The 27,186-nt window shown below is 34.4% G+C and overlaps 1 protein-coding gene across 3 annotated transcripts in view; it reads right to left on the bottom strand.

Moving 5' to 3' along the window:
• Positions 1–27,186, bottom strand: part of LOC139969025 (protocadherin-15-like) — a 65,374-nt gene that overhangs the window by 33,071 nt on the left and 5,117 nt on the right. For all 3 annotated transcript variants that reach the window (XM_071973725.1, XM_071973723.1, XM_071973724.1), the window contains exons 3-15: positions 19,717–19,731; positions 19,176–19,244; positions 18,101–18,255; positions 16,216–16,281; positions 15,615–15,710; positions 12,419–12,526; positions 7,136–7,246; positions 6,002–6,163; positions 5,654–5,756; positions 5,028–5,140; positions 4,418–4,627; positions 1,613–1,750; positions 575–757 (exon numbers count right to left, since the gene is read on the bottom strand). In XM_071973725.1, coding sequence (XP_071829826.1) covers positions 575–757; positions 1,613–1,750; positions 4,418–4,627; positions 5,028–5,140; positions 5,654–5,756; positions 6,002–6,163; positions 7,136–7,246; positions 12,419–12,526; positions 15,615–15,710; positions 16,216–16,281; positions 18,101–18,255; positions 19,176–19,244; positions 19,717–19,731 — 1,529 coding nt within the window. The remainder of the gene's footprint in view (positions 1–574; positions 758–1,612; positions 1,751–4,417; positions 4,628–5,027; positions 5,141–5,653; positions 5,757–6,001; positions 6,164–7,135; positions 7,247–12,418; positions 12,527–15,614; positions 15,711–16,215; positions 16,282–18,100; positions 18,256–19,175; positions 19,245–19,716; positions 19,732–27,186) is intronic.

Genomic DNA, 27,186 nt, shown 5'->3' with positions numbered 1-27,186 from the left:
AATTTTGTTTTTAAAACTCACCTAGTGATATATGTTAATAAGTTCACGTACGTACTAATTGTATCAGAAGCACATTGTTAATCAACCTTGAGGACTCAATATCAGGATCTGTTAAGATCTCAGAAACTATTTCTATTCAAAGAAGAGTTGTATTCATCTTCTGTACATGTTCATGATATCTCTTACAATGAATAGTCTTTGTTTACATTACTTTGAGATGTGTGTTGTTCTATAATAGACTTGGTAGTTCGTGATTTGGAAAACAAATCTGGAGTTCATGACAGAAACGTACAAATTATATCAGCCTTAAGGAATACTTAATGCAATCTTTTATCTTGTGTGCAGTTCCAGGAACAAAAGAAAATAGTTGACTTCATTTGAGACCTCTAGAATCTAACATTTTCAGTAATCCACCAATTATTCCCCTTGGCCACTGGAATAAACATCCAAGACATGAAAATATCACTACTACATAGTCCAAATAATCTGTTATCATATCCCCTTTATTATGATTAGCAATTTCTTTTGTAGGAGTAACCCCTAAGAGTTTGAGGAACATAAAAGTAATACTTACTTCCATGATGACAGTACCAGCCTTTAAGTTCTGTCTTATTGTTGTGCCGTACTGGTTTCGTCCTACTGAATATTTATTTTGTATGAAATATGGAGCATTGTCATTCACATCCAAAACTGTGATGTTCACTGTGACTGACTCACTTACAAACTGAGCACTGGTGGATGATTCCATGGCAACCATCTTTGTAATGAAAAAGAGGTTGTTGTGTTAACAGATTTAAATGAATTTCTTGGAAAATTCTGTAAACAAGAAGATGCCTTAATTTGGAACCAATCCACACAGAATTCATCATAAAACTTGGACAACAGTTGGATAACCGGATAGTGTTAAAAGTATTCATTGATTCCTTAAAAGGAGGGAAAATGTGCTGTAAGTGCCAATTATTGCAGAACCAGAGAGGTCAGTCATGGACTAAGTCAAGAAAATATGATCATAAGTGACAGAACATCAGCTACAGAGTATATGTAAACATATGCATCTCACATGAACGAATGGTGACTGGTAGAATACAAGACTAAATACGTTGTACAGCTCAAGTAGTTTAAATTCATCTACGTCATTTTAAGTAAACCTTTCCCTTGAAGCTATACATTGTCTGTCGCGTCTCCAATAAAACAAGGTACTTCCACAATTGTATCATCTTCTTGATTGAAAAAATAATGCCAAGGAACAGATGTTAGTTCATAGCCCGCTCTCATGCTATTATTATGAAATACTTGGTAGGTTAGAATATAATACCTCTTGTAACTGGCATCTCTATCTCAAGCATTTTAAGTTCATATTTGCATCCAGTAACAGTTCAGCTTGCAAACAAATACCATACATTGTGTGATATTTGCTCTTAAGTTTTGCATAACTACACCCTACCAGAACAAACACATGAAGAGTATTATAGTCCATCATGTCTTTATTCTAGCTTAATACTCTACGGCTCTGAGTAACTCTCAAATTACTGAAGTGGAATGGATAATCAAACCTCCTCCGTCTAGGGAATTACAACCATGTAATTTTAAAAACAAAGGTTTTTTAACTTACCTTTAACTCATACTTCTCCACCATCTCTCTATCAATCATTCCATTGACCACAATTTCTGTTTTAGACTGAGTATCTGCTGCCAGAATAAATGTCCCACTAGGGTCATTCAGCATGTAGGACACTCGAAAGACTTCATCCTAGAGATAAAAGTACATCAAAGTTATAGGACACTAAAGAATACTTGTGACAGCAAACCTAATTACTGACTATTTAAACATTACACATATTTTCCCGATGCCAAAATCGGTTATAGCAACTGCAGTTTTCCCCTTAAAACTGCGGTTCCCAATTAACATAACCAAGCAATGGTTCATTGCTCGATTTAGTGTTCAATTACAGCAGGGGGCCAATCACAAAAATGTAACATCAATCCCATTGTTAACAGAATATTCATGCCCAGTTTTTTAACTGTTTGTAGTACATTTCTTTTCTTCTTTGATAAACCAGCTACAATGACAACTAGGCCTAGCCAAAAAAGCTAGAGCTTTGCACTTGAACTATTTTGTAAACCAAATTGTGATACACAAACTTGAATCTCAAAATACAATCTTTTCATCAGACTATAACAACAATGTAACAGAGAAATGATGCAGTGCTTATTGCATGTGTTATCCTTAATAGTTTTTGTAAATTACGACTTTATTGGGCAGTTGAATTGTCGCAAGTGTGGACACATGTCCAGGATTCACAGGGCTTTTTATTCTTTTGAAAAACGATGACATGTTTAATGCAAGAATGTCGTTGGTAAGTGAGTTTTTAGCCAAAATTTTGCGTTGAATTGTTGGTCGTAACAATAGTTAACGCTGCAGTTAGTTTTTACGATGAAGCAACACTCTTGGTCGTAAGTTTTTATCATTGGCTGTTTTGGCTGCATTGGAATCCCCAGTCAGCCAAAAAATTCATTGTTTTTTTGACATTTACATCTAGAAAGCAGACGATTCTGCTCTGGAAAAGCCATTATAGCTATTTAGGTTTAGAAAAATTGGGGGAGGAAAAAAATAGGGCCTATGCTTGTATGTACAGCATGGCATCTTTATCTTTATTGATAAAACTTAGTTTACAGCACAGCAAACAACATCACTTGGAGGTGATCTACCTTTTTTCTTTCATTTACTACACACATTTTCTATAACAAAATAGACCTACTGTGGTCGAACTGGATTCATGTGAAGAGGGCCAATAATGTGAAAGAATAAAAGATGTAAGCAAGCTCTTTATCAAGACAGTAATTCATAAGGCCTAGCTGTTTGATAGTTCATCTGTCCAATTCAGTGGAGGGCTGCCATGAGTCTATATTACAGTAATGTATGTATGCACTTTATGTTTAACTCACTATGTGTACAGCTCGATGGTCACTGAGGTAAAGCAGTTGCTCAACAACACAAGTGAACCAGGTTATACTGAATAGCAAATTCTGCCCTGAAAGTAGTTCTGGTGAACAGTGTGAATTACTCATAGACTGAGATAAATTGGCATCAAATATCAATTGAGGGTAAGGGGTGATACACCTTCAGCAATTGATACACCCATGGATGAATACTAGTCTGTCATGTCAACAGCTTTGTACCAGTTCTGAGGAACGATTTGCCTCATGGAATATATATATGACAGCTGTAAATCTATTTGTATGTGATATGTAAAATGATTGGGTCTGAGCCAGCATGCCAGTGAAAAGTAAATAAAACTTGTTAAACTAATGAGGTATGCTATCATGTAGGTCAGAGCATTATCAGGTGCCTCATATCATAATTTGAGCAAGCTCTTTTACAAATTAATTAGAGATGCATCTAAATATAAACTTAAGCATGTTCCTTCTCCTAGTAGGTCACAGCATTGACATGTATGAATTCAATACTTCTCCTAGTAGTTCACAGCATTGACATGTATGAATTCAATACTTCTCCTAGTAATTCACAGCATTGACATGTATGAATTCAATACTTCTCCTAGTAATTCACAGCATTGACATGTATGAATTCAATACTTCTCCTAGTAATTCACAGCATTGACATGTATGAATTCAATACTTCTCCTAGTAATTCACAGCATTGACATGTATGAATTCAATACTTCTCCTAGTAATTCACAGCATTGACATGTATGAATTCAATACTTCTCCTAGTAATTCACAGCATTGACATGTATGAATTCAATACTTCTCCGAGTAGTTCACAGCATTGACATGTATGAATTCAATACTTCTACTAGTAATTCACAGCATTGACATGTATGAATTCAATACTTCTCCTAGTAATTCACAGCATTGACATGTATGAATTCAATACTTCTCCTAGTAGTTCACAGCATTGACATGTATGAATTCAATACTTCTACTAGTAATTCACAGCATTGACATGTATGAATTCAATACTTCTACTAGTAATTCACAGCATTGACATGTATGAATTCAATACTTCTCCGAGTAGTTCACAGCATTGACATGTATGAATTCAATACTTCTACTAGTAATTCACAGCATTGACATGTATGAATTTAATACTTCTCCTAGTAGTTCACAGCATAGACATGTATGAATTCAATACTTCTCCTACTAATTCACAGCATAGACATGTATGAATTCAATATATCCAACTGTCTTCCTTCCATTTTATCTTGGTCTTCTTTGATTGACTAAATTGTATACTGATTTGGTATTCCTTTATTTTTTATAATATTCATATTTTTATGATAGTGAGATTTGCTGTTTGTAAATCCTTCTACTTGGGTCACGTCTCTTAAGATGCCAAGCTCAGACGTATAAAGTCACTCTCACATAGTTGAAGTTAAGTTTATAACTTAGGTACCTCTTCAAGGTCAGGATCAGTAGCCTGCAGCACGAGGGCAGAATTCATGCTTGGAGAGTCCCACACAGGTGTTCCAGCATCAGCTCCTTCCTGGATGAACCCAGAGAATACTGTACTGGCAAACTCAGGCTCAAAGTTGTTGATCTCCTTCACTGATATGATCACATCGATTGTTGAATATAGAGCATCTGGAGAAATACCTTCAGTGGCCTGCACGACAGAGGACATGATCAGAAATGATTCACAACTATGCAGTCGCATCAATGTCGCACACAGGTAAAAATATAACTGTTTTATGCAGTCTAGTTGTATGATATGTTAATCTTACATCACACAGCTTCATAAGTCTTCTTTATAAATCCTATATACCTCCAGTCATTCAATACTTGTATATGACCTTAGCTCACTCTGTTGTGTAGTTACTGTATAGTGTATAATCAAACCTAGATGGAAAATAAACAGCAAACATTTCTGAAACTATTCAGCTGTTATTATGAAAACACGTACGTATGGCAGCATAAAATGTTTATGATGCACTTTGGATGGGAAGGGAATCAAGATATTTGGTAAGTGTGATTAGTTCCTTCTCTTCTGTGGCTCTTGTTCTTACCTGAAGAGTGATTCTGAATTCTGGAATCTCTGAATGTCGGACTGGCTTCAACTGAGAAACATTTCCACTGATACTGTCAATCTCAAAATATTCTGCATAATTTGCTGGTTCACCTTCAAAGACACAAAGACATAACAGACAAAGACATAAGACTGTGAAAGTAATGGACTATTAGGACAGACCCACTGTGCAGTTTCATCACATCTTAAATAGTATTTAAGTGATTGAAATTAAATTTGTATCACATATTGTAACTTAAAATCAAAGACATAAAACAAAACCATTTAGCTGTCCCTCTAAAAAGGCCATTTTTGTAGTTCTGTTAAACTATCACTCCAAAACAACTGTTTTTGAAAACTGCTCAAATCATGATGAAATATAAATATTAATTTACACATTACATCCAAAATGACAAATAGCAGAGGTTAAGGCTTGTCAGAGACTACTGAATACCACAATGGACTTTAAACCAGATTATGAACAGTTAAGTGGCTCAATCTTTAATAATGACCATCACTGGTTCGTACAGCCCAAAAACTATTTAATTCTTGTTTCTCCCAACAACAACAAACAAATCATTTAATGGCACTCTGTTTAATTAAAATAGAGGAAAGCATTATTCCTACCTTCTGTAAAATTGAAAAAAATTTGTTCTGATACGGTAACATTCTCATCACCATCCATGGCATGAATTGGACCCGGCCCAAAGACCAAGGGACCATCGAGCACCTGCATTGAAAGTAGAAATTTTCACCTTTTATTAAATTACTCACTTTCATGGAATGAATTTATAAGCATCTGGAAGATTTAGTTCCCTATTCTCGTGATCATACCCTCTCATCATGATGTTGTTTCCTGACAGTTTTCACTTACATGTACTGTATTAGTCTAGCAACATAAATCTTGAATACATCATACATCTAGCACACCAAGGAAATTGTCTGTCCAATTTAACGTGGGATGTGAGTACCTACCATTTTCTCTGTTATATTAGAGACATAGTTGAAGTCGATGCATCCAACACTACTTTCATCAAACATACAAGGGAGAAAGAAAGGTCCAAAGTCATTATCGTCCAACACTGTCACTGTTATCATTGTGGTGTTCCTGTTAGGGCTGCTACCTTGAGGATTATCCTGCAAAAAAGATTACATAAACATTCTTTATTGGAAGGGACAGGGAAAATGATATTTAAACTGTGATGCAGAGAACACATTTAGAGTGGCCATACAGAAGTTTGCCAAAAAAAACAAAATTGGAAGATGTGTCCAAATTCTTCACTTTAAGATTCCACTTAGAGCAATGTGAAGCATTCACTAGAGCTAGCAATATGGGCTAAATATGATTATATGGTAACAGTACCAAAGTGTCCTCAACAAAGACTGAGGTACAGACCAGAACCAGGCTTTATGATGGCTTACAGTAACTGAATGATGTTAAGAGCACAATAGGACAACCATAATCAAAATCTCTCTGATTCTATCCTATGTACATGATTTCATATTGAATATTTTATCAGCTGCCATCAAAATGCAACAGATTTGTACTTGATAAGTTCTTGAGTCTAAGAGATCAATGTAAGGAAACTTTCACCAACTTCGTGCATATGCATTGATGTTTACTGTACAATTTTGTTAAATGAGTGAAAAAATTTCATGAAAGGGCCCAAAATAAAATAGTTAAATTCTGGTTTCACTGTAGCACTTATAACAATTCTGTCAAGTATCTGGGGACTAAAATCATGTTTAAAAAAGTGTTAGAGTTTAACTGACTACAGTGTCTATCAGTGCTGCTACATACGTAGAAAATGGTACGTGCTGTTGAGGACACGCAAAATAACCGTACACGCAAAGTAACTGTACACGCACCATACACCATCTAAACTTCATAAAAAATATTATAGCCTTGACTATTAAGGCTGTATAGGTATAGTCTAGTGTTTACAGGTGAATAATCCTGGAGTGAGCATGGATATGCCACTCTCACACATCAAACTGCTCCAGCCATGATTTATACCTACAGGCTGATGACAAACCTCCAAATATAACTGTATACTGATACAATCAGTGAAAGTATGGGGTGCTGCATTAATACCAAATTGAACGTACCCTGGCCTCCACCAGTACTTCCCAGCTCTGCTTGCTCTCATAATCCAACTTCATAATCAAGGATAGTTCTGGTGTACCGGAAGTCAGGAAGGCAAAATGTTCAACAGATTCCTAAAAAAAGCAATAATCATGACCAACATGAGATATCAGCATATATTAATAAAAACCGATAACATTATAATTATAATATTTTCAATTTGAGACAAGATGTGATTGTTTGTTTCTGACCTGTGGGATGTGCAACCTTGTACATGCATCGCCCCTCCCCCCTACCCTGTAACATGGAAGGACTACTACACTTCAGATATGCATGTTATGTATCAACTGCAAATCATTTATAACAGTTACAGAATTAAACATTATTTTCTTCTGCTCTCTACACTTTCATTTACAACTAAAACAAATGTTAAAGCATTAACTGAATCACAGAAGCTGCATCAAACAGTATCATTCACACTTTTTCCAATTTGTATCTTCAATATACCATGTATATTTCCTGATATGCTACTCATGAAGGGGCATGAGTAAAGTGTTGTTTGTGAGAACTATCCCTCAGAAATGTTTTCATAAAACTTAGAAGTCAGCAAAAACACCAAAATTTTACCATGCAACTTGAAAAATGTAAAAGCTCACAGGATAACAGTTTTGCAGAAAATGTAAACTTTGTGTAATGAAGAACAGGCTTTGACCATTTGATAAAGAATGGCCTCAGAAATGATGTCAGTAATTAATGATGGCTAAGATGAGTACACCAACTCTGAGACGTATGCAATTAGTAACAGCTAGAATTAAGCTAACATATGATAACTAAAGAGACTGTATTGCTAGATAGATCCCCTACAAAGAAAACTTGATGGTTCTAAAATCAAACAACTGTTACATTACTCGCTTCAAACAATCATTGATTGCTTTCCCACTCTTGCCCCATACATTGTATTGGAACTAACACACATGTTGACATGCTACAAGTGTGTTCTTGTTTCCATGACAACTATTAGGTGAAGATATCTCCGAATATATACACATTAGAGTAGGGTGTACCACAGGGTTCTGTATTGGATCCGACGTTGTACATGATCATATATACGTGATGTCTTCGGCCAACACCAAATGTCTTACATGTGTTAATATGCAGATGACAGCCAGTTAATATAACTTTGGTGGCAATTACTCGTCTGAACTATTAAGTCTGCACAACTGTTTGTCAGACATAAGAAGCTGGATTTTTGTAAATAAAGCTCATGAAACGATGGTAAAATGGAAGTGATGCACATATCGCCTCGGTTTAGGTCAACACATACCAACACATACTGTACCATCCGTCTCGTCTCCGTTGGTGACACCAGTATCAATTATTCTGATCAATTTCGCAATCTAGGCGTCATTTTTTATTATCACATGATAATGGACAGACATATTTGCCACCTTTGCCGATGCGCCCGATCCAGTATCCGGTACATCGGTCATATCAGAAAGTATCTTGACAGTGACCCTTGTTTAAAGCTTGTCCACGCATTTGTGACATCGTTACTCTTTGCAATAGCATATTGTATGGATTACCAGGCTGTAAATTTGACAGGCTGCAATGCATATTGGATACGGCTGCACATCGTGTTACGAAAACTCATTAACTACAAACATAAACGCATTAACTACAAACTACTTCTGATTGTGTTCAAATGTCTGCATACACAGGCCCAAGCTATCTCTCTAATTTGTTTCAACTTCCGCCGATATCAACATGATCACTCCACTTTAATTCTAATTCATCGCAGGTGTTGTTCATGCCTAAGTTAAAAACACAGACTTATGGCTCAAAAACGCTCTCATTTAAGGCTCCTTACTAATGTGGAACTCACTTCCTGAATAAAATGTGCAAGACTGTGAATGGTTTTAAATCGGTTCTCACCACGTGTCTTTTTTCATTTAAATGTATATGTTGTTACTATTGTTAAGGGTTTTTGGAAACCTTATATTATGCCAACTAAAGGACAGCCAATCATCTTGGAATTTAACTCCTACTCCGAGAAATTTGTTGTTATCAAAGTCAACAATACTGCCTTGTGAGCATTGTACCCTTGCACATTACAATAGGCAGAATGATCTGAATGTTTTGTACAATGAAGCCCGATAAACAGCTGTTTATCATTTAAAGAGAGTAAATTAGCTTAATGCAAGTACTATAATACTATATAGAATTAGTGCCTGAAACAGTGTTGCTCTGTTTTGTTACCAAAGATACTCAGAGGATGAGAAAAAAAAAAATATTTGGCAATTTTTGATTTCAGAAATTAATTGACACATTTTATGGTTAGTCTTGTATCTTCCTCCCTCAAATTATTCCCAAACGGGACGGCATTTTACATATTTCAATGAATGTACTGTATGTTGCATTCACTGTCCCTTTAAAGAACTCTTCCGTTATTCATGTCATGTCAAACCAACAAACCATTTTTAACTACAAGTGTATGATTGTGTGACTATTAGATTTACATGCACTATTAACCTGCTTGCATGAGTAAGGATACTTGAAATACAGGTACGTACTACTGCACACTTTTATTCATGGCCATGCATAAATATCTGTACTGAAAAACAGCATAAGCTGTTCTAAGTCATACTACAGGACTGTTACACTGAAGGACGTAAAAAAGCAAAATCTAAAGATGATTATGCAGTCGGCTCAAGACGCAATTTAGCCAGGTTTTCCCCTATACAGCATACTGTTTAAACACTTCATTAAAGTCAACCTCCCAATAGGTTGATAATTTATGTACAGTTTTGTTATAGATTCCGTTTTCATATTACTGTTAAGTATTTACATTATAGAGAAGCATGCACTTTTATTGGAATTTAAAGAAGATATCCCTAAACACTTCATCTTCATTGTAACAACAGCTTAAAGACAAAAGTGCAGATAAAAGCAATTTATAGTTATCTAAGAGACACAGTTATGGGTTAAACCTGTTACCATGACAATAAATTGAACTCTGCCTGTTGCTTGCTGGAGGCTATTCAATATCTAATTGAGGTTAATTCAGAAGAGTGTCTTTGTGACAACATAAAGCTAATCTGGGATATTCCATATGGAACACGAAAAGGGCAAACTTATTTCGTTGTCTAAACTAAGTTTGATGTTATCTTAACTAAAGTTGTTGCTGCTGTTTTACCATGCTGTTGCTCAAACTCACATTGATGTCTAAATTTACTTCTTTGTCTTAGGTTACTGTACGTCGTTGTCTAAACTTACCAACAATTTTAGTTTGGACAACAACAAACTTAGTTTAGACAACGAAATAGGTTTTCCCTTTTATGCGTTCCATAATTCCAAAGAGATGCAAATTGGCACATACACCAAGTGAAGAATTTTTTATCATGTAGTTTCAAGCTGTTTACTTACTATAAAGAGGAATTTATTCCAATTCAGATAAATGAGGCAAATAGTTCTTTAAAATGCAAATTGGTAGAACATTTTGTGCTTGCCACAAGGATGGTTTCCATGGTTATGCAGGGCAAAAACATTACCCTAAAATCTTTGGCCTTACAAACGTCACATTTTTGGGTGCATTTCAATCTCAATTTTGTTCTTTGCTTTGGCAGTATATTTTTGGCTTCATTATGAATTTGTAGCTTAGAGCTTATGTAGTCATGGAGAGAAAAGACATGCACTCTCAAGACCTTGTGCTACACAAGCCTACCACGATGATCAATATATTCTACAATATGCATAATCTCCATGTAGATATGGACATAGTATAGATACAGATATCACAATGATCTATACAGTCTAAAGTACACTATACTCTCCATGTAGATAATGGACAGGGTAGAGATATGACAATGATCAATATAGTCTATAGTACACTATACTCTCCATGTAGATAATGGATAGAGTAGATACAGATATCACAATGATCTATATAGTCTATAGTACACTATACTCTCCATGTAGATAATGGACAGGGTAGATACAGATATCACAATGATCTATATAGTCTATAGTACACTATACATGTAGATAATGGATAGAGTAGATACAGATATCACAATGATCAATATAGTCTATAGTACACTATACTCTCCATGTAGATAATGGATAGAGTAGATACAGATATGACAATGATCTATATAGTCTATAGTACACTATACATGTAGATAATGGATAGAGTAGATACAGATATCACAATGATCAATATAGTCTATAGTACACTATACTCTCCATGTAGATAATGGATAGAGTAGATACAGATATGACAATGATCTATATAGTCTATAGTACACTATACTCTCCATGTAGATAATGGATAGAGTAGATACAGATATCACAATTATCTATATAGTCTACATTGCACATACTCTCCACATAGATGGACAAAGTAGATACTTGCAGATTTTCACACATTGCGTCCATAGTTTATGAACATCCACAAATACAGCACTGCAAAATTTAATTGACTATGATGGTAGTGAAAAACACCCACAGAGAGATCTGAGATGAAGATAAAACTCCATTGTGCTTGAAAAGCATTCGATGCACAAAATGATACAAGGGCAGGAAATCTTGATTAATTTTTCATGTGAGTAGAAATATCAAATATTGAGTGAAGCTATAACAGTGCTACAAGACAGTGATCAACACACAACGCAATGAATGATGACAAACATATAGTATTCATTTACAGTATAGTATTTAAAGATGCAATATTCTTATAAAACGGTTAGTGCTACATCTTTACAAGATATGCTTAACAACTGCCGAGACTCAACTTTTGTATGCTTTCTGTACATTGCATATTAGCTGTATTAAAGTATATTTTTTGCAAGTTATTGGTAATTCACAGATTGTACTGCAATTATTTAGGGAAGATATGATGATACATGAAATTGCATATAAAAGCTTCATGGATTCTCTAAGGTGGGATTAACGTAAACATGAAACAAATGAAAACATTCTGCAAATTTAACTTGATTTAATTTAACTTTCAAGACTTCAATTTCCCTACATCTACCTTGAGACTTTTAATATTGGGAACTTCATGTTCCACCACCATTCCTAGATATATATATTAAAAAGTCACAGAAATATTCAGAAGCATTAATGAGCTAAGCCAGTATTCAACAGCAACACACCCTCCCCCTCCCCCCACCACCACCACCATTCCCCACTCTTATGTTTCATACCTTCTGATTCAAAATCAGATCAATGTGGACCTTACAGTACAAGTAGATATGAACAAGGATGAATAACACAAACCATTGAATCATCACCTTTAAAGTACTTACAGGGTCATTTGGATTTTGTAAAACACTGTATAGAATCTGTCCATTCCCATTCGCATCTGCATCTTCTGCCTTTACTCCAGAAAATACCACTGTGTTTGGCTCAGACAACTAGGCATAAATAAAACAAACGGTATTACAAGCTACTTCCATATAACTTACAGAAACTGAAGGTAACATTAAAAAGCTACAGCAATATGGCAACAAGTTACCATGAAAAGACAATACACCTACAAGAGATAAATGTGTGCTATGTCATGTGTAAATTAACTCATGTGTGGCAGCCAATTAAGGAGACGCATGTATGCTATGTTTAAATTAACTCATGTGCGGCAGCCACTTAAGGAGACGCAAGTATGCTAGAGTGTAAATTTACTCATATGAGGTAGATAATTTAGGCAAGGTATGTGGAAAGTTGTAATCAAAGACAACATCCCAGTTAATTGAATATGAATTTCCAGCGCTTATTTTCACTCTCATATTTCTAAACCTGACGGTATTGTAAAACACCATTTATTGACATGAAATATTGAAGCTGAAAATTAATGAGTACAGATAAATACAGACAATTTTGTAAAGGTTCTATACTAAAGTAATGAGAATGTGTGTGGAAAAGCAGTAGTGAAACAGCATAAATGGTATTCAATGAACAAGACATTGTTTCCCTTAACTAATCTGCCAGACTGGGCATAGTTTACAGTCAGTGTTTTATAACTAAAAGATTACTAATTTAAATAAGATTTCAAGCAAGAATTTTAGCACTATCAGCAAAGACAGCTTGAACATATCTTTTATTGTGCACATTTTGTTGATATTTAATAAATGACAAACAACGTGGTGCTTGAAGAAGCTACTGTACTTCTTAATTTATAAACAATCAATTCTTTTAAAAATTGACATTTCAAGTAAAATTCACAGTAAATGAAACCATGGCAACATACTGAAGGTAAATCCCTAGCAAGTTTTAAAGTCTGTTTTTTCTTAAAGATACAAAGAGCTCCTCAATGATTTTTAATTCTGCAATCTCTGTGCTAATAAATATCAAAAGCCCATTTGAATGTTTGCATGTGAATTTACTATCGTCTGACACACGTTTCATTGTAACAGAAGGGAGTGAACACAATCATATCTAACTCTTTGGCAGAAAAATAGTTTTATTAAATGTCAAAAAACCAGGGCAAATCATTTCAACTTTAAGTTTGGCATGCCACATATATTATATATTACATATAAGAATAGATGAGAAAGTAATTGACGTCACTCTGCTCTTAACTTATTAATCACATTGTAATGCTTGAAGCCAACAGCAATACCATTGGACATGACAGAGAGTTATACACTTCAAGGAGGAAACTTTAATCATTTCGGTGAACTGATCAGAGTAATTTACCCTTCATGTAATAGAGAAGGAATATTGTTAAATTTCTTGATCAATTCAGAGACAGACAGTGCAATGAAGAGAGACCAACATTTAACAAGCACCCCCTAGATAATGAGTAATAAAGTGACACTCTGATTTAAACAGGTTTAAACACAGAGAATTACAAGGACTGAAAACACATTCAAGGAATCACATATTGTGTCAAGCAACAAACTGATCCCAAAACCACGAAATGGCAGTATTCATGGGATTTATCTGCGCAAAAATTGTTTACTAATCATTTAATACTCAAGTCACCAATTACAAAATAATTCATTAAAAACAGACATATTAATACTTTTGAAAATATGTGGAACAACTACCAAGACGTGTTTCTCCATAAGTATATAAATATATATTACATACAGAGGAATTAATTATTCACATTATACTTAATTATATCAATAAGAGACAGATCTATATCCATTAACATGATAATTAGACTCATTCCAATCATTCTAAATACTGCAAGAAGAATCAATAGACTTTCTTTTCAAACGATTTGTAAATCTGCATAAATTAGAGAGCATGGAACAGACAGAAAATAATTGATTTTGAATGGAAAGTCCTAAATTGGATTTCTAATGAAAACTTTAAACACATCCGCACAATGCATTGAGGTTTCAATGACATTGTTACATTAGACTTTTGCTTGTTCACCAAAACTAAATCTTATAATATAAATGTCCTGAACCACTACTTTGATGTATAATTACACCATGACATGATAAACACAGGTCAGTCTACTGTACATGACAATACACACCTCCACCAAAACCAACAGGCATCTTGTACTCAATATGGCAAATCCATATACCATGTATGAGAAGTATCCATGATTCTACGTTAAGATATCATGTTAAAAATGTTTCTCTGACCCAGTTGACCTTTGACCTCCACCAAAGACACTTGAGTTCTTCTATTAATATAATTCATCCACATGTCAAGCATGGCAAGTATTTTTGCTTCCTAATTGATATCGTGTTTACAAGGTTTTCAATATTTGACTTTGGCGACCTCAGATGACCTCCACTAAACTTGACAGAGTAAGTCTATTGAATATACACATCCACATGATGAGTACAGAAGTATCCAGTCATCTTATCTTGAGATATCCTGTATACAAGGTTTTCAGTGTGTGATGTCTGGTACCTCAGATGACCATTGACCTCTAAAAAAAACTATGTCAGGCTTCTGCTTCTCAATATGATGCATCTACATGCTAGGAATTGAAAATTATCCATGTATCGTATTGTGAGATATACTGCTTACAAGGTTTTGAGTGTGTGACATATGGTGTCCTCAGATGACCATTAAACTCTATTAAAAATTAAAAGGGTCTTCTAATCAATTTGACGCATACACATGCCAAGTATAAAAAACATTTGTACTTCTTACCAGGAGATGTCGTGTTTACAATGTTTTCAGCGTTTGACCTCTAGTGACATCAGACAACCTTGACCTCAACCAAAAACAATACGATTCTTCTACTCACTCTATTGCATCCACATGTTAAGTATGAAAAGTACCCATGCTTCCTACCTTGAGATATCATGTGTACATGATTTTCTGGTGATCTCAGATGACCTTTGACCTCCACCAACAAACAAAAGGGTTCTTCTACTTGATATGGGACATCTACATGCCAAATATGAAAAGTATTCATGTTTCATATATTGAGATAACATGTTTACAAGCTGGGCATCACACACATACACACCCACACCATCATGACCACAAATGTTTTATTTTTTCATCAAAACCAAAAGATAACATTACCTCTGATAAGCTGAACCCATACGGAGGATTCACAAATTGTGGTGCGTTGTCATTGATATCGTTCACTTCCACATAGACAGTGTAAGATAATTCACGCTAAGAAGTAAAAACAAGAAATTTAGACCATAACAAAATGTATATCAATGGTTAAGTTGAGCATAATGAGCAGCATTTACAATTGCCTTTCCTGTGTTCCACCAAATATATATAAATATATTGCATACATGGCTTGTGTTCCACAGAAGAATGATATTATATTACAATTTCTATTTCACAACAGCAACCTGCAATAACGTTAGCACAGTTTGGCATCTGGGGAAGTTTTGGCAGACAAAAAACATAAATTTGAAAGTCCAAAGAAATGATTGGCTAAGATCATGGGATTGGAAGCCCTAACCTCAAGATCCTCTGCTATATGAACTGAGCTATCCAGGCCTTTAAATAGTTGGTGGCATACCCTATCACCATTTCCATAACCATAAAAACTGGTAGCTCACATAAACAGGCATCACAAGCTACAATATGAAACTGACAAGGAAATTATTTCAGTCAATATTTCTTTAGAAACTAATATCAAAGATAAAATGGTAAACAAACTTACTGTATCTTCACCAGTCAAGGGTTCACAATTAACATCAACTCTCAATTGTTCAACTCTTGACATTATCTGTGAAGTGAATCAGCATAAAGGGATTTATTTATTAACATGGTCAATCAAACAGTACAAATATGAGTTCATTACAGCTAGAGAAATCCAAACAAATATAGTACTGGTGTGGTCTGTTGATGTGTAGTTTTATCCAGCTATACATTCATCTCTTGAGAAAGAATCAACATAAATTTGGAATGATTGAATTCATAATTTCTTGAAAGACCTTAATTAATATCCAGATTTGATACCATATTAGAAGGTATGTTAAACTGGCAATACAGTATGTGCCTTACATTTTTCCAGACATCTTTCTTTCTTTCTTTATTATATTTAATACTTTTAGATCAGTAATGCTGTTAGTGTGGTCCTGCTCTACATACCTAATAATGATTAAGCCTCATTGCTTAACAATGATTGTCAGTACTAAATTACCTTTGTTATCTCCTTGCAGTATCTGTCTGTTAAGATGACCAATATTACAGTATATTGACTATTTGCTGTTCAAGTGACACCAATTCCATTTACTGTCACTCTAGGCTAGGAGAATTTCCAGTGATGATAATTTTCTCATTAATTTTATGCCCACATAAACTTGGGAGAAATTTGTCCATGTTTAATCAAAATGTTACCATGGAGTCCATTGAGACTTTCAAAATAAAGGAACACATGTACATTAAGCAAAACAGTACATATTACGCAAGTTGCAGTGAGTTACTGCACATGTCCAATTTTTAAATGGTACAGTGTAACCTTGGAAATCTTTTCTTCAAAATTGTTTGTTTTGAGATACAAATAACAAGTTGCCATGGAAACAAACAAAGTAGGCTTTCCTCCAAAAAAGGTGTGCCAATTTCTATGTAAAGATACACTTTCTATAATTTCCTTACAAAGAGAACAAAATAAACCATACTTATGAAGTATTATTAGCATATTTATTGCATCTAAAAATAATTAATTTTAAACAAATTTCATGCATAAATCAAGTCTAATAACATATAAAAGCATAGTTCAGAAGGATTTTCTTGACCTGTAACAGAGGATTTCAACTCTGTATATCTTGTAAGGAGACATGGCAGTAGGAGAAAGTTTCAATAACGGTATACTGACCTGACAAGATATTCCGGTATATATGTTCCGCGCAATTTACCGATCTGCGCTATCTTAAGATTGCGCTGCGCGTTCTTAGGATCCTATAATTGCGCACCGATCTTAAGATTGCGCAAGCTGTTAATAGCAAGCTGCTAGTGTTAACTGTAGGCCTATACAGGAAAGAACATGGGAGGAGGGGCCAAGTTTTTTTTTTATATCAAACACATCAAATTCTACGCAACACAAAATGAATAAATATGGGTAGCCAAATGAGGGCAAACAGATTTATCAAATTCTCCTTCAGTTTACTGAGAACAAAGTACATAGCATCTGCTATAATTAAGAAATAAACAGACACACATACTCACATCAATACAACAATAACGGTATACTGACCTGACAAGATATTCCGGTATATATGTTCCGCGCAATTTACCGATCTGCGCTATCTTAAGATTGCGCTGCGTGTTCTTAGGATCCTATAATTGCGCACCGATCTTAAGATTGCGCAAGCTGTTAATAGCAAGCTGCTAGTGTTAACTGTAGGCCTATACAGGAAAGAACATGGGAGGAGGGGCCAAGTTTTTTTTTATATCAAACACATCAAATTCTACGCAACACAAAATGAATAAATATGGGTAGCCAAATGAGGGCAAACAGATTTATCAAATTCTCCTTCAGTTTACTGAGAACAAAGTACATAGCATCTGCTATAATTAAGAAATAAACAGACACACATACTCACATCACTATCAATGGTATCTGTCAGTCTAAGAAGACTCAGCTCTGCATCAATATATACATATTTGTTATCTTCAAACCCTTCCTTTAAGGATAAGCTGATGTTTGGATCATTCTCACCAGCGAAACCTTCAAATGGCAGATACCCAATCGATGTCCCTAAAAATGCAACATGAATCCATTTGTATCATAATTAAACTGTATGTGAAATCTTACTGTGGCATTCACACCTACTACATAGACTGGAGTAATATGAGGCACGAATTGTCAAAGAATTAGGTTATGAAAATTAATCCAGAGAAACTTAATGGTGCTGAAATATTCTTCTTAAATATACTGTTATATATAGCTTGACTGCAATGTGTCTTTATGGAACAATAAAACTATTAAGGTCATGTAACAGCTTGGAAAAGTATCAAAGCAATGCATAGACAAAATGTAGTTAAAGGATGTGCCTCACAGGGGGGGTATGGCAAGCCATATGTGCAATAATTCTATAAGCCGAGTTTATGGCCGTTAAATTCTGTTTTACAACTTGATAAACTCAGTTTATCGAATGGATAACCGTGTTTTTCGCGATTAACTCAGTTTATCGAACGAAAAGCAGGGTTACCAAGATAAACTAAGATTATCAGTGATAAACCGAGTTTATCAAATGGGAACTATGTTTTTGCTCAATAAACTAAGTTTATCGATAATCTCTGTTTATCGATAAACTTAGTTTATCAATAAACCAAGTTTATCAAATTGGATATGGCAATAATGTGCAATAATTCCATAAACCGAGTTTATTGCTGTTAACTCTGCTTTTCGCTCAATAAACTGAGTTTATGGCAAAAACATGGTTATCCAGTGAAAAAACAGAGCTGCACATGTGGCTTGCCAATTGGGGGTGGATAGAGACATTGAACCTGTGAGCCACATCACTTTGTTCTTATTGCAATATACTCATTAGTGTTGTTTCCACAGTAATTCCAGGTGAGATTAAATTATCCAAGTCATTTGGTCAGTATAATAAGCAATTTGGGTTCACATCTGTGTGTCAGTTACTAAATATAATGATACATGGTTCTAATTACCTGGTAGAGATTCTTCATCAATGTTAAATATTAGGAATTCGTCATCACTTCCATCATTTCTGGAACAAACTGCAAAAACATAAAACAGGCAATGGATAGTTGAGAATAGTTCTAACTACAGGTATGGAGTAAGTGTGTTGATATAATGAGAATTGAGATACAGTACATACTGCAGTCATACAGGCTCTGTTCTCTGTTAACAGTATGGATGGACTTATACAAACTCTGATGGGTATATCTTGTGATGTAGAACAAATATGTTATTATTTTTTTCCTAAGAAACTAAAAAGTTACCAATATTATTCATTAACTACATAGCTCATTTAATAAATGAATGGTAGCATTAGGTCTATTAAATTTAACATGACTAAAATCTAAGTAAAGGAAGCATGAGTTTTGCGGACATCACTGTCTACATTGAGTGTACAATAACTATAATTTTTTAACCTTGGGAGAAGTAATTAACTTGACAGGAAGATATGCATGTCAGTTGAAATAATCAACAAAGAATGAAAGAACAGAAAAATGAAAGAAAACTCACCATTTATCTCTTGCCCTATAAATGCAAACAGAAAAAAACAAATTAAAGAATCTTTAAAAGAAATATGTATCTGTCACTGTCCTTAAATCTGGATATTACTATAAGTCATGAATAACCATGATCCTAAACCATCCATCACCCAATCATGCACACCCTAGCTGGGAAATATTCTGTTGAACCAAACGTTTCAATGTTGTACAAGTTGTGAAAAATGTCTACAGTACATAATAAACTCATATAGAAATGGAGAATAGTAACTATAACAGCTCCAGTGTTGCAACTTAACTAAACTTGTATATGATACTTGTATATGTCGTCCAGTAACAGAGTTGTTGACAATTGACAATGATCATGGACGTTAAATATGAATCTAAGAGACTGACGGTCAGCTGCGGCTTTGATAAGCCAATGAGGCTTCTTTGCGAGTTCCTGCTTGCATGAGGATCTAAAATACATACACATGTACAAACATACCCTACCAAGTCATTTCAAACCTTGGAAGTAAAATATGCTGGCTCGATCTGCGCACAATATGATATTTGCTCTAAACTCATTTTGTACTTCAATATTTGCAATAAATTTCCGATTTAAGCACTGTATGTTAGTGTAACATAATAATATTCCAACTTTCATTATGAATGATGTTCATATCAGTAAATTACAAAGAAGGACCACATCTATAATTAATAAAATGTTCCTTATTTAGTACTAAATGATACAAAATCATGGTGAGCATAATCGCAAGGAAACTGCTGGTGGCCAAATATGCAAACTAATTCATCAGCATAATTTCCCAAAAGGATTCATGGAAACTGTCAGTGACTTCCTTAAGATCTAGAAGAAGAAGTCTAGAAGAAGAAGTTGGTTTTGTTAACGTCTTGCGTTCTATAGAAAATCATCTTTAAGCTGGAATAATGTGTAGAATGTCAGAGTATATGTATGTACAGATCATTTATGATAAATATACTAGAAATACTTGAGAAAAAGAGACTTCACAGTGCCATAAGTAACCGGCAGGATGTTTTACCAATTTAAAATCAGGTGTTTGCTCTCTGATAAAATGATGTTATGAGTCATCCTTGAGTCAAGTGACTAAGTCAATTACTGTGGTCAAGTCACAATAGTCAGCATAACATGCCTCTGCAAAGTTCCCAGACTTCAGGAAGGCCTCATAACTGTCCTTAAATGAAGCCATCATATCTTGCAATCTAAGCAAATTGCTGTCATTCTTCTACAACAATATATGTAATGTTCCCTATCAGAATGTCAATGGCTTTCTTCAATGATCAGATATTATAATCAGTGCAGGTAAATGTATCTTATGAAATGTCTCATATCCACTAAAAGCTTTTACAAAAAGACAAGGACTAAACACAAAAAAACAAAATAGTTAGCTCCATTTAATAGTAGTTAGTTCAATACATCTCTAGAGTTTCTACATTATATTTTGTTCTAGGTGCAGATTTCATAATTGGTCTGTCTGATTCATTTATAATGATGATATAAAGATATTGTTTTTAAGTAGAGCATTTTTGTTTTTAATTCCAAACTATTTCATCAAGGAATAAGGAAGAGACCCAGTATATAAATTTGCATGAATTATGCAATTAAAAACTGTGTCAAAAATATTACATTAAAGTGCAAGTACTTACCAATGACATATTGATACATTTATAATGTATTATAGAACTGTTGTTAAGTAAAGTACAGTAACTACACAAGTTCCTGTCACTAGCTATAAATATTGAGCATTCCAGCTACTTGTAAGATAGCCACGTTTGCATATTTATGTCAAGGAAGCTGACATATCACTTTGAAAGTGCTAGTTAGAGAGAGACAAGTGATATAACACAGTAGACCTGTCAAAGTAATAGTAATTTCTATCTCACTGACAGGGAAACTGAAAATACAGCTCCATTCCATGGTACATCAACTGTGTGTAGGATGTACAGTATATGGTACCTACAGTAGCATTCTTACAACAACACTATATACTGTACATAGTGAAGTGTGGTCATCGTAAAAACAAGACTTCAAAGTTATTCACAACTATTAGGAGTAAGCACCTTGGGTTTTATAACTTACATCTAGTAGATAGTCAAGTTTTTAACATAATGTTGCATGCCCTAGGAAAGACATTTCAGTGTAAATACTAAGTCAGTTTCTGATGCTTTCTTCATTTGCAACAAACATTAAACAAAACTTGGCCTATCCTGAAGTTCAGTTTTCAAATGTATACACTTACTACAGAAGCAAATTGTTCGTTCTCAATAAATGATTTATTTATTAATTTATCAGTATAGTCAGAATGCAAAAATGAATTGTAGTTTCGATGATGTAACTGCATGAGCAGTTTTCTTCATGAATCTGACATAATGTTTAGTGAGGGTGTACATGTTTACAAGGGTTTCACAATTTGACCTCTGATGACTTTTGCCCTCCACCAAAAACAAAAGGCTTCTTTTACACAATGTGGTACTACACACCAAATATGAGGTCTGCACATGATTCCCTTCTTGCGATATCGTGTTTATGAGGTTTTCACCTTATGACCCCTGGTGACCCCTAATGACCTTTGAACCCCACCGAAAACAATAGGCCTCTTTTAATCAATGTGGTACTTCTACACATCAAATATGAAATTGGTCTGACCTTTCCTTTTTGAGATATCGTGTTTACAAGGTTTTCACAATTTGACCGCAAATGACCTTTGACCTCCACCAAAAACAATAGGCTTCTTGTACTCATTGTGGTACTTCTACAGACTAAATATGAAATTAGTCTGACGTTCCCTTCTTGAGATATCGTGTTTACAAGCTGGATGTCACAAGGGCACTCACACACACACACGCCATCATGAATGCATAGGTTACGATTATCGTCTAAAACAAAAATCATTTTAGAAATGACTATGTGCATAACATTTACAACTTCGCATAGAATTGATTTAGTTGAATGATTTTGATGTGAATATATTTAAATTTGAATAAAAAAGTATGAAAATGTCACAATTTGGTAGTTTATAGTTGGTTTTTAAGCTGTGTTTGCTGTTTGCATCCATACATGTTTTATACCATATTTAATATATATCACACCCCTGCTGCATGTAACATCAATGCTACATGAGGGAGTTTCTAGGCATGATGAGTATATAACATACCTAGTTGTGCCAACCATTATATATATATATTATATATATTGATTGAAATGTCATCTCCTTGTCTACAATCACTTCACACAGCATTGGTAAACACAAAATCAATTCACTGCTAATCGAAAATGATTTGCTATCTCAAAATAGCTGCCAGCAATAAGGAACGCTTTGAAAGGAAACTGTTCATCACTTCCGTCCTGGTCTATTAGCTTCATAAAGCAAATACATAATAAAACCTGGTTCACTTGTTCATACATTATGATTCATATACTGTGTGTTGCCAGCTCCCACAGCACCTTTTTAATAAAAGGACATTTTGTTTCAGTATCATCTGTGGATGTAAATCATCCACAAAAGCAGATAAAATGGAAGCGACATGTGCCATACCTTGTGTTACTCTATTCATTAAGTAAACGTAATAGAAATCAAAAGGCACCACCACAGCACAGCAGGCTACAAGCCTTCATTCTGCAGCATAAGTTGAGAACTAATTGACTTCCATGTGTGTAGAGTGCTTTCCTCATTTTTCTAGTATTGATTTCTGCCTCCAAAGAGTACCGTATATTGAGCAGTATCAATTTTGGCAATGCTAGAGAATCTTTATTAAATAGAGATTACAAATGACAACACGGTCAGTACAAAGTGAAGCATCTTCATCAGTGACTGCTTAGATTACACAACACATGTGTGCAAATTGCTAATGCAGTTTCTGTCTCTGATACCTTCTTCTTTGGACATGTTCTATCTACTATGGAATGAATTGTTTTCCCTCGTCCCCCTCCCCCTATTTTTCTAGAACAACCATGCAGATCCAAGACATTTGTTGTAATAAATATATACCTGGCTGATAATGTCTGGCTGATCATAAATCTGTCTAGTATTGATCAGCAAAAGATTGATTCTTATAATGGTCCTTCTTGCTAATAAACAATGTACAACAACAATATAGTATTATCAACCAGGTTTTCTTTCTGATGTCTCTGTGTCAGGTTGTGACGTTATATTAGCAAGCAATTGTGTATTGATTGTTGGATACACATGAAACGTATGCTATATAGATTAAAATCAGTCTGATACAGTATAACTGAGCAATTTGGACTTGTATGGTACAAGGGTATAAACTAAACTTAGGCCCATTTAGCAACTACTGTATTACCATTCCTTGGTTTTGGCTTAGAGAAACTGGGATCTTTGAGTAACCATTCCTTTTGCAACGGGAAGTTAACTGCTTGGATTACAGAACAAGACAGTATCTGCATATATTTTACTGACTGCTTTGGCAGGCATGCATACCTATCCTGGGCCACTATTCTACCTAAGAACTTTGATTTGACTGCATGTATGAGACTGTACCATGTTTTAATCTTCCACATTGTAACTTACAATAATGTATGACATCCTTCCTCTGCATTCCTTGACTGGTGAATATGGTTTCTAAAAACTATGCTATAAGTTCCTTCCTTTTTTCAACCATTATTTATTTCATGTCTTTTCTTGCATCAACCAAGGACATTTACAAACATTGTTTTACTTTAAATTCTAACTATAATCTTTCACATGACATCATGATGTTCAATAAAGCAATCTGCTGCTGATATTGTATAGCCTACAGTACTGCTTCACTGAACCTTTACTCTCAATTGAGAGAACAATCTAATCAAACTAAAACTATCAAATCTGTGGAAAGTGGTGATGAGTTTACATCTGTCAGGAGACACAAGAAAACACATATAGTGAGCAATGGCTTAGTAATTTTATGAAAATGTGGGGTTTCAATATTTAATTTCTATTAATAATTTAATATGCTTGCAGTGCAGCAAATTTTATCTAGCTACTGTACAATGTGCTCTTTCTTAAATTATTTATGTTTATTTCCAATATTCCCTACATTTTGGTGTTACTGACTGAGTGGGCATTCCCTTTCTCGCAACTTCTATAAATGCATCTTTCTCTCTTTCGCCTCTCTCTGATCGCATACTTTGTATGCAGCTGAAAAATAACAGATCTATATATTGCCAACAAACAACTATCATTGCAGTTTAAAATTAAGTGAAAATAGTTTGACGGAAATCGGCTAGGCCGCTAGAGTTTATCCTACTGTAATAATTGACAACAGATATAACAGTTACAGTACAAATTAAACAGTCAGATATGAACATCAAGTCACTTTGAAATATCTGCAAACTAAAAGAGCTGTGTCTAATTCAATGGTAAAGTTCATATTAGTTCCACATATTATTTGAAGGATCAAGTTTAAAAAGCTTAACATTTATTTTCAATTATCTTCTAGTGAGGTTCACACCTCTACAGACAGGTTGATCACTCAATTTTAATAATGAATAATCATACAAGAATTATTTCATGATTCCAACAAAAGGATAGGGTTGACTTCAATCTTAACTTAAAATCTTATATGTCAAAGGTGACCTCAAGTAAACAGGATTATCTGTATTGTATATGAAGAGCACATCACTGAATCTAATGACTCTTAATACAATAATAGATGTGCGGAGTAATCGTGTAATAAACTTGCTTCTGATGACAACCAGACTAATAGTAATGTCCACATTAAGGACATGTCATCTGCTGAATAACAGGTGAGTTTAAGGCTGAGCCAGATCTAATGCCAATGGGTAAAGGGATTGATAATTGTACACATCAGATGACTCAAGTATAGACAAGTGCTTATGAATAATTAAAGCATGCAGTCTAGTTCAAAGTACCGTCAAATGTCTCTACTTGTATTCAGTATTAGTATGTAAACGCTGTCATGCTTCCACATCTATGACATACTGAGTCATGTGTCCTGTAGTGTACAGTATAATGTATTTGTCACAGCGTACTGCATATATAGTGATTTAACAAACCTTGTACAATTATTTAATGTACTACTGTAAGTTCGATTGTCTGCTATTCTCTCTATCCTATAACCAACCCGCCATACACATAAAACCAAATTTATTGATTGTCACCACTCTCAGCAACTGACACCTTCTCTCCATTACAAATTAAACCTATCCTTTAAATTACCTGATAACCTGTTAGTACAAAAGACCACACCCTCTATGGAGGTATGATTGGATCAATAAAATTCAAATTTTCAAACATGCAATGAAGGATAACTATAGTATCGTTCAATCGCACTAAATAAATACCAGATTATTATGACACTAGCACACTGAGCATACTAAATATGATATGATATGATAGACAGATGATAGATATGTTTTGGACATGCATGACTGCATCATTGGTCAACCATACAAGAGACATGCATGTCATGTTTCAAGCAAGGCAGTTATGTAAATGAAGGCTAAGTTTTCCAAACCAAATGAACCAAGGCTGGATTAACTTGTTTGCTGAAAATACTCAACTAAGAGATTCAATGCTGCCTTTAAATTATAAGTATATTTTCACCATAATCGTTTTGATTTTTGAAAGCCTGTCTGCCAGGTTGATCTTGGTAGGCTGGAGCCCTCTTAGTAACTGATTGAACACACAGATGAAAGCTGACATAATCACGAAAATCTCATCAACTATTTTGTTTCATATAGACACTACTCCTAATTGGCAAGAATAGGATATAAATCAAGTCTGAATATAAACTGTAGAAAAAAATCAGCTTGATCATTTTCTGAAGAATACTATGAAAGTTATATCTGCTAAAATGAACAGTTTCACAAAACTAGATGTTAAGATACATCAATTAATGTGACACAAAGACATCTCATTAAATGATCTTGTCTTGGACAAATATTTGTTTAATAAAATCTGCTTCCTATGTCTTTTAGTATGTCCTTCAAAATTCCACCTGAAATCAACCAGTTTTTTTTGTACAGAAGCACTTCCTATGTATACTATGTAGAACTTTCATATCCACAATAAAATGGGACCTGCAATTTTGGGTAAAGTACAGTAGGCCAACAGTCCATGATTTACCACCAATTCTATTTCCTGCATCAATTTCCATTACAAAAGAAAAACATTTTTATTCTGTCTCATTTATACATGAAAATATTAGAATCAATGTAACTAAAAAGATTAATTTCAAAGTATAATATTTTTGATCCACTTTGCATCCTGAAATACATTGAAATGTCTTTTCTCCGTTTATTATTCATGCTAAGCGTTTGTCGACCTTAAATGGGAACAAGAGTCCCCCCCCCTTCCCCCAAACATTGTTTAAAATTGTGTTAATATGTATCAAATTTAAGAGGCAGCATAACGACTGTCTTTGCATTGGACACTTTCTACAACATTCAAAATTGAAACAAACAAATAAAGAATTAAGTCTGCATTAATGTAGTTATGTTAAT

This window comes from Apostichopus japonicus, chromosome 6, assembly GCF_037975245.1.
Source record: "Apostichopus japonicus isolate 1M-3 chromosome 6, ASM3797524v1, whole genome shotgun sequence".
NCBI classification, from domain to species: domain Eukaryota; kingdom Metazoa; phylum Echinodermata; class Holothuroidea; order Aspidochirotida; family Stichopodidae; genus Apostichopus; species Apostichopus japonicus.
This window is presented reverse-complemented; position numbering and strand designations above follow the sequence as displayed.